Consider the following 16,751-nt stretch of genomic DNA (forward strand, 5'->3'; position numbering starts at 1 on the left):
ATACACTGTGATGCATTTTCATTGTAATTCTTAGTTCATGGATGCATTTAGGAACTTTAGGAGAAAATTGTTAACTTATGTGTTTAGATCCTAATCACACTTGCTTTTGCAGAGTATAAAATGGTGTCAGAAAGAAAGGCCCAAGAGCCATTACTGAGCCCTGCGAAGTGGATTTAAGTCAGATGTTAAATTAGATTTCCCCCCTTCCCATGAAAATGCACTTGGTATTACTCGTAGTGGAGTTATAGTGTGTGCTATACGTGGATTTGTGATAGGGACACGTACCTGGTCTTCACCACATCTAGAGGATGCATCAGTAATATTTCCACCAAACCTGAACAAAACAGAACCAAAAAGCAATGTCAAGTCCTAAATATAACTCTTCACTTTATTGCTCTTTATCGATTTACTGAATTACTGTCCACAGTACAGCGTTTTCATTTGGCCACTAGCTTGATACGCTATTGGAATGACTATTAAGGCAATCATAGCCTCCCGTTGTTGATATGAACTGAAATAACTTTTTTTGTCCAAATCAGGTGGATATCTATCACAACTGCAAACGCTTAGCCCAGATAATACTCCAGTCACTTTCCATCTACCAGAACTCAACAACAATACCTTATTGACTCATTTTGACAAGACAATGTATGTTTACTGTATGTTTTAGAAAATACACATAGGTTCCCTCACCTAAATTATAGCTCGGTGAACTTGAAACTACCCATCTTTGTTTTTTGTTTTGTAATGGTATGTCTGTCATGAGCGAAAAACAAAACAACAGTCCGTGTTAAAAATTCTCCACGCTCCAGCACTGAGGGCATTCAGCCTCAATCAGCCATTACACTTCAGAGTCTTTGTTCTCACTGCATATCTCTCCCTCAGTCTGCTATTGAGTAAAATGGTTTCCCTCACATATTCTCCCAGTGTGTACACAGCTGCTCGCCAATACGGCTTCATTCTAATTTTGCTCCATTAAATATATTGTCTATAAACAAGACAGTGTCTCCTTGGGGTTTTTCCAGGAAGCCAATTATCACGAGAGAGAAATACCACAGAGAGAGAAATTACTGTCCACAGTACAGCGTTTTCATTTGGCCACTAGCTTGATACGCTATTGGAATGACTATTAAGGCAATCATAGCCTCCCGTTGTTGATATGAACTGAAATAACTTTTTTTGTCCAAATCAGGTGGATATCTATCACAACTGCAAACGCTTAGCCCAGATAATACTCCAGTCACTTTCCTTTCACAGACAGAAGCTCCCAGTTACACTTAGCCAAAGATGTGTTACAGTCAATTGTGTTGTTTTGAAAGCTGAGCGCAATTGGATCTTCTCTCATCCAGGAAACCATGATGACGTGATGATCAAACGTCCCAACCTGTCTGTCTGCCTGCCTGCACGCTAAGCCTTTTCAAACACAAGAGTGCTGGGAAAGAACATGCCACGACAGGTGACCAACAAAAAGCAGCGTTCACCCATTCCCTTTCTCGCACCCACGTGCACGCACGCACGCACGCATGCATGCACACACATCATTAGTATCCGCATTAGGATCCTGATGATAAGTGGAAAACCAAACATAGAAACGCACAAACAATCAGATAGATTACTGGATGTCAAGAGCCTATTTTGCATCCCAAATGACAGCCTAATACCTACACTGTGCTACTTTATTTTTTTGAGAACTGCCTATGGGCCCTGGTAGAAAGTAGTGAGCTATATAGGGAATGTGGTGCCATTTGGAACGAGGAAACATTCTGACACACAACACCATTAGGAAAAGGTTTATCATGAATTAATCACTGACTGACCGTGTGGCTTCAGGGGACTGGAGATCACGTTCTCATGGACTTTAGCATGTTTTCTCACTCATAGTTTCAACTCTAGAAAATAGAGGAAACAGAAGAGGGCTGAGAGAGAAACCCACAGCAATCGTCTTCCCTTTGGATGGTGAGGAATAGATCCAAAGCAGGACCATCAAGCTAATGCTAAACCATCTCAGAGATCTGTGTTTCAGGGGACTCCTATGCTACAGCACACCGCTTTCAAACCACCTTCACCATACAGTGCCCTTCTTTGCCCATTATTAAAGATGAGCAAAAAGGTTAGAAAAATTTAATTGCAATTTATCAGTTTGATCTTACACTCAAGTATAGAATGTTGAACCTTTAATGGAGGTAAAATTCTTCAAAGAACAAACTAACTTAATTAAGAGATAAAAAAACGACCCTAACAGCCACCCACGCATTCAGTATTTTGTTCATCCTCCCCTTGCCACAACAACAGTCTTGTTTTATTGTTTGATGAGGTGTGAGAATGCATAGCAAGGGATCAGAGACCATTCATCCATGCAGAAACCCTCCAAATCCTTGGTCATTGCTTGGGGACTCTCCATATTCATTGGGGTCAGGGGAGGACGGCCATTGCAAAAGCGTTATTCTGTGGTCAGTGAGACATATGTGTGGATCAGGAGGAATGCTTCGAATCACTTTCTGACTGGAGGACACAACAATGACACAGTGTTAGCATTGTGGCACTGGCACACAAATTTTGCTCAAAAATCAGAAGGAGAGTGAAAATGCACTCAATAATTCAAGTAATTTTTTTTTTGGAAAAGAGGGTCAGCTCCCTTACTTTGACATAAGGCCTCCATGGAATAAGCTCTTATCTCTCCCCATAGATGGATTAGCCAAGCTAGGCATGACTGCTATAAGCTGTAGGCTGTATGTATGTGTGCTACCAGCGTTTGTATATGACATCTAAGTCTCACAGTTTGGGGATCATGAGATTCCTGAAGAGCATGTGGGAGAGAAGGGCTCTAGTGTTGCGAGCCAACAGAGTAAAGGCAACGGGCCGGACTGAAAACAAACAGGCCTAGCCTCATCAGACATTACCCAATGCAGACTGTTCTGGAAAGCCAACCTCAACCTCGGCCCCGTTTGTTTTATCCCCCCTGCCTGCGTCGGCTCTTCCCTGTGTTCCTGAAGCGTGTGTGGGGAGAAGTGTGAAGAGCGGGGGATGAGTGCAAAGTGTTCCCGCTGACCGTGTGAGGGGTGTCAGTGACACTGCTAGTCTACGGTCGGCAGGACGCGCTGACAGATGAAGGAAACCCCAATGATGCACTGTGGCCCTGAGGAGCAGGAGAGCCTTCAAGCCTCCTCCTGATTGGTGTTTAGAGAGCTGGGTTGCATTGTGGGAAGAGCAACCGCAGGAAAAACGGGGTTGATGATAGCAAGAAGATGTATCAAATTAGCGGCCAAAACAACAACTAGACCACAAGATTTTCCTTTTTGGTTCTGGGTTCTAGGATCAATGCATGCACAAACCGTGCATTAGAAGAACATGGGAGTGTCACTGGATAAAAGCGTCAACGCATTTTATTTATTCAATTTTCTTTTATATCCCTATGTCATCTTATCTCTCCATCTCTCTGTGACAGCAGCAGCAATGCTCCTGGTCATGGTGTTGGGAAGAAATGTCTGGTTGGTGGTTGGAACTCTGTTCCACCTCAGTAGGTCAAATATCGGTGAAATTCCACAATGTTTTAAATATTGTTTTAGTCTTTTTAGTCATTTATCAGACACTTTTCAAGAAAGACTCACAACTGGTGCTTTCATACAAGATATATAACTCCATTTCACCTGGGGTAGTGAGTAGTAACCTTACATTTGGGACATTCCCTCTCAAACTCACTCCATCAACATTCCCAGGCCTGCAGAGCAGTGGTCCTTATTTTAATTATTTTCAATTAACAGTCTTCTTCATTCAGTACCCTGTACTTGTGTGTACTTTAGTATGTACAGTGGCTTCAGAAAGTATTCTGATGCCTTCACTTCCTCCACATTTTATTTTAATAAAGAGTTAATTTATATTTTAAAAAACTGCCATCAATCTAAACACAATACCCCAAAATATATAAGTGCCTTTGGCAGCGACCACAGTTTAGTCGTCTTGGGTCTATCTCTACTGGCTTTGTACCTGGATTTGTACACCTCTACTGGCTTTGTACACTTCCATTCTTCCTCCCAGATCCAAGCACTGTCAAATTGTATTGGGCATGTCAGTGTCACTGTTCAGTGGGGTTCTAGTCCAGGCTTTGGCTGGGCCACTCAAGGACATTCACAGACTTGTCCCGAAGACCCTATAGCAATGTCTTGGCTGTTTTTTTAGGGTTGTTGTCGTGGTGAATGAGGAATCCTTGCACCAGTCTGAGGTCCTGTGTGCTCTGGATCAGGTTTTCTTTAGGGGCCTCTCTATTTTGCTCTGTTTATTCTTCCCTCAACATTCTTCCCTTCCCACACATACACACATGGTCACACACATGGTCACACACATGGTCACACACATGGTCACACACATGGTCACACACACACACACACACACACACACACACACACACACACACACACACACACACACACACACACACACACACACACACACACACACACACACACACACACACACACACACACACACAGGTACATATATTCTACAACAAATGTTTTGTCATTCATTGTATTCAGGCTGTGGCAGACCAGAAAATGAAACCGGTTTTCTATTTTTAAACGTTATTCCACTTCCAATAAGCTGTTTATATTGCTCAACTGCATAGGTTTGTCTATATACCTCAACAAGTTAAGAAAGCATTTTACAGTCCTTATTTATTATGTCTATAAGAAGCATGACAAACACTTCCTTATACAATTTATTATTGGTTTACCTTCAATTAATTATTTTGAGTAGCCATATTATTTGCTGTAATATTTGTTCTGGCTCTTATGAAGGATGGAATTGGAATTGTAACCAACTCTGTATGGATTAATTTGAAAGTGAATGTTTTAAACAGTGCTTCATTGTCTATCTATGTAAAATGCTAAGTTTTATAACTTGCAATATGGCAAAGAGCCACCCTTTCAAAATTGGCTGAGCCTCTCTTATTAGCCTGCTTGACACCAGATATAGTTTCTGTATAATAGACAAATAAGTAAAGATAAGACATTTTAGCAAAGACAGTGCTAGTAGGCAACTGGTTTTATCAAAGTATTTGAAAAGGTATAGTTTCAGATGAGATCATGGGGAAGCTGCTCAGCTTCCACATCGGGAGGCCTTTGTTTTTATGATAAATGTACATAACGACTGTAATTTCAAATGACACACATTTCACTTGACAACACCTTTCTTTTTTATTTCTAATTTCAATTTCGAGCACCCTGTGCTTAAGGCACACGGAATGTTGGCATTGTGTTAGGTTGGGGCATGCCGTCATACCGTTAGAAGGAATCTATCGGCGCAAATGAGTACAAGGGAAACAAAATCAAAAGGGCATTCAAAGGAAGTACTAGATCATTCCATCTGGTCATGTTAGAATGAATGACATACTGACACCAGGCAGGAGACAGGATTCATAGGGATTATGGTATTATGGGTCTACACTAAAGAATAACATAATCCTGATATTGTCACCCTCAATAAGATCAGCAATAAAGTAGGTATTACACTGGTGGTAATGAACTACTACTTAATGATTCCGACAGGAATGTACTTCGTCAATTATTCAAGTGAATCAACCAAAATCATACATTTTCTGAAATTATACCTTTTATTAAGAGTCAAACTTATTGCAGTGTTTCCCCCTTATTGTAATAACAGTGGAAGGCCGCCGCTGATAATTGGGATGCGCCGCCACAGATTTCTTTCCCCAAGCTGAGCGCAATTTACCACTGCGCAAAGTTTACTGTCACACGAGCATCAGAGCAACAACGTCCTACACGAAGTATCGAGCTAGCGAGTGAGGTCAGAGAAAATTAACTGGTTGTCTGCGCACGTTTGTGTTGAACTGTCTGTAAGTGCATTTGAAATTGATATAAAGAAGGTGAGAAATGGTTGCAGCTTAAGTAAGTTATTTAGAGAAAATATCTAATATGAAAAAATCATATTATGATGTCAGTATTGTTGTTAATTTGCTTTTGCTCATTAGCTTTGGAGAGGGATTGTGTAATAATTCCAACCACACTATATTTCCCATCCACCCACTGAAATGTACAAGGGACACTTCAGTGCCGCAGTCAATGCATTGAACGAAATACAATTCATAAATGTACAAATATAATGTGAAATCATTGGTCACTGTGTACTACATCCAGCAAAACTATTTTGTACCCCCTCTTTAAACCCCAATGCAACACACTAAACTGTACATGGACTTCATATTACCTCATTAGTTAGTAGCTAGTGGCTTTTTAGGAGTCTGGGAGGTGATTCATGAACAGTTTTAATGAATGGTTAGTTGAGAGTGAGTAGTTAGGTTATTATTAGAGAATGACGTTAAGACAGTATTGTCAAATTATGTTAAGAAAATAAAGTTGTCAAGTAAGAAAGACTGGTGTACAGAGAAGACATTTTAGCATTTCACGCATCAAGCCTTTTGTGTCGTTGATGCTGGCTGTCGGTCCGCAACCCCCCTTCTGTTGGGAAATAAGTTGGGGAAACACTGTATTGGCACTTTTTTCAGTACTTTGTGCACCCTCCCCATGCAAGAATAATGGTACTAAGCCGTTTCTTAAAACTGTTTTAAGGTTTTAGAACAAATCTGAATAGATCTAAGGCTTTCAGATTCAACTCTAACCTTATACACTCACCTAAAGGATTATTAGGAACACCTGTTCAATTTCTCATTAATGCAATTATCTAATCAACCAATCACATGGCAGTTGCTTCAATGCATTTAGGGGTGTGGTCCTGGTCAAGACAATCTCCTGAACTCCAAACTGAATGTCAGAATGGGAAAGAAAGGTGATTTAAGCAATTTTGAGCGTGGCATGGTTGTTGGTGCCAGACGGGCCGGTCTGAGTATTTCACAATCTGCTTAGTTACTGGGATTATCACGCACAAAAATGTCTAGGGTTTACATAGAATGGTGTGAAAAGGGAAAAACATCCAGTATGCGGCAGTCCTGTGGGCGAAAATGCATTGTTGATGCTAGAGGTCAGAGGAGAATGGGCCGACTGATTCAAGCTGATAGAAGAGCAACTTTGACTGAAATAACCACTCGTTACAACCGAGGTATGCAGCAAAGCATTTGTGAAGCCACAACACGCACAACCTTGAGGCGGATGGGCTACAACAGCAGAAGACCCCACCGGGTACCACGCATCTCCACTACAAATAGGAAAAAGAGGCTACAATTTGCACGAGCTCACCAAAATTGGACAGTTGAAGACTGGAAGAATGTTGCCTGGTCTGATGAGTCTCGATTTCTGTTGAGACCTTCAGATGGTCAAAATTTGGCGTAAACAGAATGAAAACATGGATCCATCATGCCTTGTTACCACTGTGCAGGCTGGTGGTGGTGGTGTAATGGTGTGGGGTATGTTTTCTTGGCACACTTTAGGCCCCTTAGTGCCAACTGGGCATCGTTTAAATGCCACAACCTACCTGAGCATTGTTTCTGACCATGTCCATCTCTTTATGACCACCATGTACCCATCCTCTGATGGCTACTTCCAGCAGGATAATGCACCATGTCACAAAGCTCGAATCATTTCAAATTGATTTCTTGAACATGACAATGAGTTCACTGTACTGAAATGGCCCCCACAGTCACCAGATCTCAACCCAATAGAGCATCTTAGGGATGTGGTGGAACGGGAGCTTCATGCCCTGGATGTGCATCCCACAAATCTCCATCAACTGCAAGATGCTATCCTATCAATATGGGCCAACATTTCTAAAGAATGCTTTCAGCACCTTGTTGAATCAATGCCACGTAGAATTAAGGCAGTTCTGAAGGCGAAAGGGGGTCAAACACAGTATTAGTAAGGTGTTCCTAATAATCCTTTAGGTGAGTGTATTTTCAATGGGATTAAAATCCGGAGACTGAGACGGCCAATGCATTTTTTTGATGTTGCGGTCAATCCACCAATTATTATTGGATTTTAACCTGTGCTTAATGTTAATGACTCACAGTATTCACTTTTGGACAAGTTTCAGACAAGTAGCAGGAGGCAACCGGGAAGCAACCCAGGAATCGTGGAAGCCCAACAGAGTAATCTAAGATCTACCACCATATTTGACAGTAGGTATCGGGTTCTTTTCTACTCATTCAATGTTATTTCAATGCCAAACTGACTACTGGTGTGAATGGCCAAAGAGCTCTATTTTCATGTTAGCTGAACAGAGCACTCGTTCGTCACAGTGCCAAAGCTGTCTAACATATCCACGTGTTTACATTTACACTACTAGCGCTCTAGTAGTCCATTTGGTGGCCATCAATGTACATGTACTGCTGCAGCATGGGTTTCAATCCAGCCCTGTGTCCTTTCAGCAAAAACATTACTACAATAAAGCAAAATGACTACAATTATTAAAAGTAATTTATCCATAATGGAGTACCAATGAACAGAATAGACCTTGAATCTCAAATGCGTAAAGAATAGATCAAATACTTTACAGTATATGTAGCTGTTCGAACTTGCATGCCTGTCTTCATAAACCATTAGTTCCAAGAACCTCAAAGCCACCCAGACAAACTCAAGTAAACAATGTATTTCCCAAGTATTCCAATCAACAGTAACAGACTAGAGGCTGCAGATTGTGTACAAACCTATCCAGACCCCTCTGCTATGTCCTGGCTATGTTAACGAGCATCAACGTGGGCTACCTTTCAATTCGACATTCCAGGTTGCCTGATAACTCTACTTACAAAAAAAAAAAAACATACATCACGCAGATAATTATCAGCGTTGGTTTTGGCTCCAGGAGGCAGGCACTGACAGTTTGCTCCCACGCAGAAGTGAGAAAGAAAAACACTGTTATGCCAAGGAGCCCGGCAGACAGCGATTGCTCAACGTGAACATACAGATGTCATCTATCACATAATGGTTGAGAGAAGGTCACAGCCACATCCATTTGGAATTCCCCTGTGAAACTGACACCCACTGTACAAGGGACATTCTTCAGTGCACAGGAGCCTTCACAACTGCTACGTGATTAGTCCAAATTATTCAGGGGATTCGTACTCATTTTCGAATAGCTGGCATCCTCAAGGGACTATTTCTCTGCAACAGTTAACAAAATGAATTTCTAGCCATGTCAATCCTTAAGGTGTGAGGCACACTGACACAGAGAAAATCATTTCATTTCTACTGAGTCGCACGGCATGTCAGACATGTATGTTCATCTATCTGATATGCCCTGATGAATCTGTAGCTAAACCCTTAGCTGATAGCTGATACCTGCATGGCTTCCTGTCCACCATTAATACATTTCACAACACGTGACATGTGGAATGCAAAACAAACTGCCATAGCTCTCATCCATTTTTCATTTAGGTGGAACGGAGCACATCTGATGATCCATCAACACATTGGTGACGTTTAGTTGCATGAGGGTTACGACACAAGAAACTGGGGGCAGAGCGAGGTATGTTTGGTATGCATTGTATGGGCTGTGAGAACACACTATTTTGCAGTTAATCCCTCGCGAACAGTAGCACACTTAAGACTCAAGGGGCACTTGAAGAAGCAAATACATTGCACCTTTTATCAGTCAATGAGGAAATAGGAAGCACCCATTTTTACTGTAACAAACTTGTTTAAATGATATATCCACGGGGACCACCTACGTCACTTTTGGGTTCCATTCAGTCTGATTTTGTTGTGTCCTTTGTCTTTAGGACCAAGCATTCTGTACTGTATCACATTACGTTGCAGTAAGTGTTAAGCCAACAACAATGCCGCTGGCATCACCAGAACTCATAATAATGTTAGCTAGCAGCTACTAACGTAACTTATCAACAGCTAGCTAATGGGCGTAATATATTTCACTTTGTGTACTCTGCACTGTTAGCACCATCCCTTCATAGGAGGTGCTGGCTTAGCTGACATTAGCAAGCTTAGGAAATCGTGTGTGCTGACAAACGTTAATACTAAAAACGTATACTTGTTTAATAATATAATAATATTTAATACTATATGTTTTTAGTCCAGCTCTATTTAATACTGTGTGTTTTTAGTCCAGCTCTATTTAATACTGTGTGTTTTTAGTCCAGCTCTATTTAATACTGTGTGTTTTTAGTCCAGCTCTATTTAATACTGTGTGTTTTTAGTCCCGTTACATACTTCTCTGTTATAGCCAACTGCATTTTAACTGTTGTTCTTTAGCACACCTGACCAGAAAACTGGGCAGTATTCCAGGCTGAAAGAAAATAGGATCTGTAGCACCTGTCTATTTCAGGAAGATGTCAAGATAGCAGAGAAAAGCAATACCATATACAGTCACTTTAGCTACCACTGAGTCTTAATGTTTGACTATGACTGCTGGCCATCCAGGATAACATCCAACAGTTTAGTTTCCTTAACTTGATCAATTGCCACTTCACTCAAAAATAGATTTACTACATTTTTTTGTAGGGTTAAGCGAGTGATTTCTCCCCAATTGCTCACCAATGTTTTCGTTAATTGTGATATTTAGGACGAGCCAATTGCTGGTTATCCATTCTAAAATTAACTGGAGCTTTATGTCAAGGATGTAATTTAGTGTCATGGCCGATGAGTATACTGTTGAGTTAGCAATGTACATAGACAAACAGGCTATATTAAAGGCCAGGGAAGGTCATTAGGTAAAACAGAAAACAATGATGGCCTGAGCCTGCTGCCCTGTAGTACACCACAATCAACCGAATTTGCTTTAAACAGGGTGCCAGATTCTGTGTTATTTTAGATTAAAAAAAAACTAAATCCATGATATGGCAGAGGATGTAAATACTTAGCACATAGGCTTTGGCAGCAAAATGTTCTGATCAATAATATAAAAAGCATGCACTAAAGTCTACCAAATGGCTCCCAGAACCTTTTAATGTCATTTGTTTATAGCCAAGTATCGGGCATGGGTCAGTGCCTAGCATCTTTGGTGCCCTTCCCTACAAGCATGTTGAAAGTCTGTTATTTTCCATAACATAGCATTTGGTCAAAAGTTTGCTTAGCACTTGTAACTGGGCTTTTGGTTGACTCTGTTCCAACCATTAAAATGTGCTTTGCTATTCTTGGGCAGCAGAATAACCTTTGCCTACCTCCAGGCTTAAGGGCACACCCTGTGTACTTTACTTAAATAGAAGTGGCAAGAAATAGGAGTCACCATGTGTACCACTAATAAATTCAATAGTTTAAATTCTAAGTTGCAGGTACCAGGTGGTTTGTCATTATTCATAGATAGCAAAGAAATTATTTTGACTAAATTTGCGTAATTCACAACCACATTTGTCTTTCATTATTGTTCCTCTATGCAACAATATGAAAGCTCTGCGTTCTTGTCAATAAAAAGTCATTCATGTGGTTGGCAACATTGAAGAGGTTTATTATGAACAATCCATCTGCATTAAGAATGTTTTTTGGTTGGAATTTATAGATACTCCAGAACTTTTTACAATTATTTTTATATAATTTATCTTTGTTCCTTCTGTAAGTTAAATGTATTTACTCATGTGATTTCTGAACTTACTGTGTCTGTTGTATTGCCCAATGTATTTGATATTCCCTTGGCCACATGCCTTTCAGCAATACAGACATGTTCGTCATCAATTTATGGGGATCTGGCAATTCTAAAAGTGAGTTTCTCCATGGATGTATGCTAGTGAGTAACGGAAAAGGCAAGTTCATAAATAAGATGCAAACCACTGGCAAGCATCAAGAACATGTTGGCCAGTTTTCTTAAGATAAAAAAAAAGTGTTTTGGCCAGATGAGATGAAGATGAACCTGTACCACAGTGATGGAAATAGGAAAGTGCTCATGAGCCAAAGCATACCATGTCACACTACGAGACATGACAGAGGTAGTGTTATCGCTTGGGCCCCTAAAAAGCACTCACTTGTCTTACAAATTGATGATGTGAATACTGATGGCAGCAGCATAATTAATTCTGATGTGTACAGAAAGTGCCTCAGAATCTATTAGACAATACTTTACCTTGCAAGAGGAAATTGACCCAAACATACCTCTAAAGTAACCAAGGTGTTCTTCACAGCCAAAAAGGGGAATATTCTTGATTGGCCAAGTCAATCCGCCAACCCAAACACATTGATCACGGCTGGCAGAAATGCCCCAAAATGCCCCAAAACAAAGAGGAACTTAAGATGGCTACAGTACAGGTCTGGCAGTACAGGCCACTTCATTTTACGTTAAGTTGTCCAATTACTTTAGGTTCCCTAAAATGGAGGGACTAAAAAGCTATGTCATTCCTACATGGTCCACGGCTTATGGACGTAAATACCCTCAAATTAAAACTGACAGTCTACAATTTAACCTCATAGTCATTCCTTAATTTCAAATCCCGATTTTTTTTAAATGTGTCACTGTCCAAATACTTATGGACTGCACACCACATTCAAAGAAATGTAACATACTGTGTTTATGCATCTTGATATGGGTGAATAATTACTTATCGGCTGACTCTCTGAGGCAGGTACACAAGTCAGTCTGAATGGGAAATATACATAAATGTGAAATATAGGGACTACATTCACACTTGATTGGATCGCTGTAGGACCAATAAACTGAGTGGAATTGGCCCACAATTTAACAGCAAAACACAGAGAATCAAGCCTGTTTTAACAACAAACAGCAGACACACCAATTCAAATATAATCTTATTAAAGTGAAATTGTGAATGTAAAGCATTTTCAGGGGGGCATTCACCAATCCAATAAATCCATATATCATATGTCCTAAATAGCATTCTCTTTCAAATAAAGTAGAATACTTCTCACCAAGCACAACACTGAATCAAAGTGGTTGTCATTTGGGCCACATCAATAATCACCTCATTTGGGGTGGAATGGAGGGGAATATGTGGCAGGGAAATGTGTATTTCATGGGTAAAGTACTCATACACTGGTGCATATTAAAACGCAATTAAAGGCTTTAGTGGAGGAAAGTAAGTTCATTAATGCAGAAACAAGCCAGCCAGTAATATCAATGATTTACGATTCCTCATTCAGAGCTCCTTTCGTGTCAGGGAGTCTACGGACATGTTCCAAATGACACGTACTCTCATCATATTGCACTACTTTAGACCGCGGCCGTGGTAGGGCACTATGGAAGGGATACGGTGCCATTTGGAACACGCTCAATCATTCTATTCTCAGTCTATTTGAGAAAGAGAGAAAAAATAATAACCAGGAAGGGTTTCAAGCCCTTAAAACAAATACTGGCATTAAGGTACTGATTATGAAGGAATTTACATATAAAAAACAAGAGTTCTTCTAATGGTTCATTCAGGACCATCTGGGAGAAGGGAAGAGCCCCAAAAACACCACACACACACACACGCACACACACGCACGCGCACACACACACGCGCACGCACACACACACACACACACACGTGTGTGTTTGTGCTATATTAAAGAGGAGGGGTATATAGAGAGAGAACACCACATGTGGAGGATACAGCTATTAATCACTGAAATCCCCCAATCAGGCTTCCTGTCTCTGGGAGCGGAGCACAGCATCCTCCCTCCCAGTTAACCACCCGGGCACGCGCACACACACACACACACACACACACACACACGCACACACAATCCTTAGTCAACTCCCTAAGCAGTCCCTAATTCTGCTCTTGAGAAAGCTCAAAGATCAACTAGAAAAACAAGCGGGGCCTTCTCCAATGACAGCGGGGGATTTTATTGAGGGCCCCTGTCGAGAGCTGAGCCTGCGCGGCATCTTCACCCTACTCTGCAAACACACACGCATTCCTGAGGCTTGCCCAGCCAGCACAGCTCCGTGTGTCTGTCTCTACGGCTGCTCCTGGGGCCGCCGCGCCATCTGTTATCACCTCTCTGTGGCCTGGGAGAGTGGCAGAGTGGTTTCAACGGTCACTGGGAGGGAGGGATGAGAGGGGTATGAATCAAAATGAGATGAAAGGAGTGAAGGAGCTAGGTGAGAAGCGAGGAGAGAAAAAAATATGAAGACCGGTAACCCTCTCCCTCTTTACCCTTGTCAACTAAGACAGGACAGAAGCTAGGATCATGTCCTGTCGAGACAAATATCTTACATCTGTCATGTCTAGTCAAACACACAATCATCTGGCTAGTTACCAGCTAAGTGAAATATAAGATTACAGGATGTGCGTTTCTACGCATCAAAACTTTGGCCAGTTTCAAATGTATTTAATGGGAGCCTGGTAACTAAGCCAGATGGGATTATCAATAACCTCTCTGATGTGAATATGAGGATAGGGCAAAAATGACTGTCAAATGGTTAATCTGAAAGCACGGTTTGATATGTTGGGGTCTGACACTGTTGCTAACAGTAATCTTGTGACTGTCAGTTGTCACCGGTGTCCCGAGACGCCCCTCCTAGGCACAGCGGTTGGATACACACTTCCCCTGGTGTTAGTTCATCTGTGTCGTAGGTGCATGGATGGTGTCGGCGCTCCTCCATCAAAATGCAAAGGGTGGAGCCTCTGCCAACCAGTTGTACAGAAGCGGATGAGAGAGGAGCAGAAGAAAGGGAGGACGACAAACCAACGCAAAGCCCTGTTGTAACTGATGTTTGACAGGACATGCTCGGTGTCATTCAACGCGCAGAACTTTTAAACAAATCATCTCCTACTACACAGGGGCAACTGTCATGATTCCACATACTATCGATCACTGCCATTTGCGCTGCTGGTTTACACTAACAAAGTGGATTTCGAGAGAGGGAGGGAGGGAGGGAGGGGGTGGGGACACGGTGAGCTCCAGGTGAACCCCATCACGTTCACACATTCGCCAGCCTGTTCAGTCTCTCAACTCCCCTGAGCTCCATCTTTCAAACTGCCTCCAGAGCATTGAGAACATCCCATTTCAATAACCCTTTCTACTGTCTTGTCTAGATTGCTATTCAGCTGTCAAGCAGGATTATACATGTACTGGTAAATTAAATAATGTTGGTTTACAGGAGTAGTTGTTTTATTGCATGAAGGCTGTGTCAATTACATGTAGACCATACTTATTACATGTATGCCGTAATAATTACACATAGATCACACTAATTATATGTAGGCAGTAATAATAATGTAGGCTGTTATATGTATTTCATTTGGTAGAGCCTCTATCCTAGCCTCCAAGGGAAGCTGGTTACACCATTGAGGTGCTGTGTGGACCGGGAACTGCCTCAAAAGGAGCAGGATAGCCAAGAGCCCAGAGGTTTGACCATTGTCTGAACTTAGGGAGGAGAAGCTCCTCTTGTTGTTCCGTAAGCAAGAGCCATAGCCTTGTATTCTGAATGAGTTGCAGACATTTGGTTGCACAAGCCAGGTGCCCCACCAAAAGTGAGTTGCAATAATCCAGACGTGAAACGACAAGTGCCTGGACTGTGTGGCTTCCTGTGTGAGGTAAGGTCGTACTCTACGAATGTTGTAGAGCAAGAACCTGCAGGAGCGAGCCACAGCTTTGAAGTTAGCAGATAATGACTGCGTGTCGTCGAGGGTCACGCTAAGGTCCTTTGCACTCTGAGGAGGATACTGTGTTGTTGTCAACCATAATGAGTGGACAGGCCTTCCAAGGCTGACAACAACACAAATGATGAGTGGACAGGCCTTCCTGCAAAAGAGCAGCTCAGTCTTGTCAAGTTAAACCTTTAGATGAATGGACCGATATTCTTAAATTTATAAAAAATTACATGTTGGCTACAGAAATTACAAGTAGATCATACTAATTACATGTAGGCTGTAATGACTGTATATATACCCAACCAGTATCATGTAGGCTGGATTAATTACACCTAAATCATACTAATTACATGAAGCCTGTAATAATTACATGTAAACCATACTAATTACATGTAGGCTGTAATAACTATATGTATACCATACTAATATCATGAAGCCTGTAATAATTACATTTAAAACATACTAATTACATGTAGGCTGTAATAACGATACGTATACCACACTAATATCATGTAGGCTGGATTAATTACATCTAAACCATACTAATTACATGTAGGCTGTAATAATTACAATCAAACCATACTAATGACATGTAGACCGTAATAACTATATGTATACCACACTAATATAAGGTAGGCAATAATAAGTAAATCTAAACCATACTAATTCCATGTAGACCAAACTAATTACATGGTGTATGTAATAATTCCATGTAGACCATACTAATTACATGGTGTATGTAATAATTCCATGTAGACCATACTAATTACATGTGAAATGGAGCAAGAGGTAGGCTACTGAATGGTTCAAATGAAGCGGAAACCATCCATTCCATCACAGTCAATGAAGTACTATTGATCTGGTCAACTATGCTGATAAGATAAGCCTGTATAATCAGTAAACAGCTCCTCACCAAACACATTACTTGTCATCCAGGAAACCCCTATAAGGGAGAACCTTGATGACACACAGGATAATGACAGCACTTTTCGGGATTGTGGCTCTTTTGAGGATTAAATACCAGACATTCACAGATAGTATATGATTGAACAACGGGAAACCCTAAAACAATGGTCCCCTGGTTCATCAACAAGATGTGTGAACATACAGAGGGTCCACCAACACACTTCCCATTCATAATTCAATAGAATGTTCCACCTACACATTTCACATTCATAATTCAATAGAATGTTCCACCTACACATTTCACATTCATAATTCTATACAATGTTCCACCAACACATTTCACATTCAGAATTCTATAGAATGTTCCATCTCCACATTTTCCATTCAGAATTGTGTAGAATCCTCC

General features: G+C 41.1%; 1 protein-coding gene across 4 annotated transcripts in view; it reads right to left on the minus strand.

The window, feature by feature from the left end:
• slc25a21 (solute carrier family 25 member 21) overlaps positions 1-16,751 on the minus strand; it is a 115,346-nt gene that overhangs the window by 47,662 nt on the left and 50,933 nt on the right. For all 4 annotated transcript variants that reach the window (XM_010898614.3, XM_010898615.3, XM_013137331.4 and 1 more), the window contains one exon: positions 286-334. In XM_010898614.3, coding sequence (XP_010896916.2) covers positions 286-334 — 49 coding nt within the window. The remainder of the gene's footprint in view (positions 1-285; positions 335-16,751) is intronic.

Source organism: Esox lucius, chromosome 15, assembly GCF_011004845.1.
Source record: "Esox lucius isolate fEsoLuc1 chromosome 15, fEsoLuc1.pri, whole genome shotgun sequence".
In the NCBI taxonomy this organism is placed as follows: Eukaryota; Metazoa; Chordata; class Actinopteri; order Esociformes; family Esocidae; genus Esox; species Esox lucius.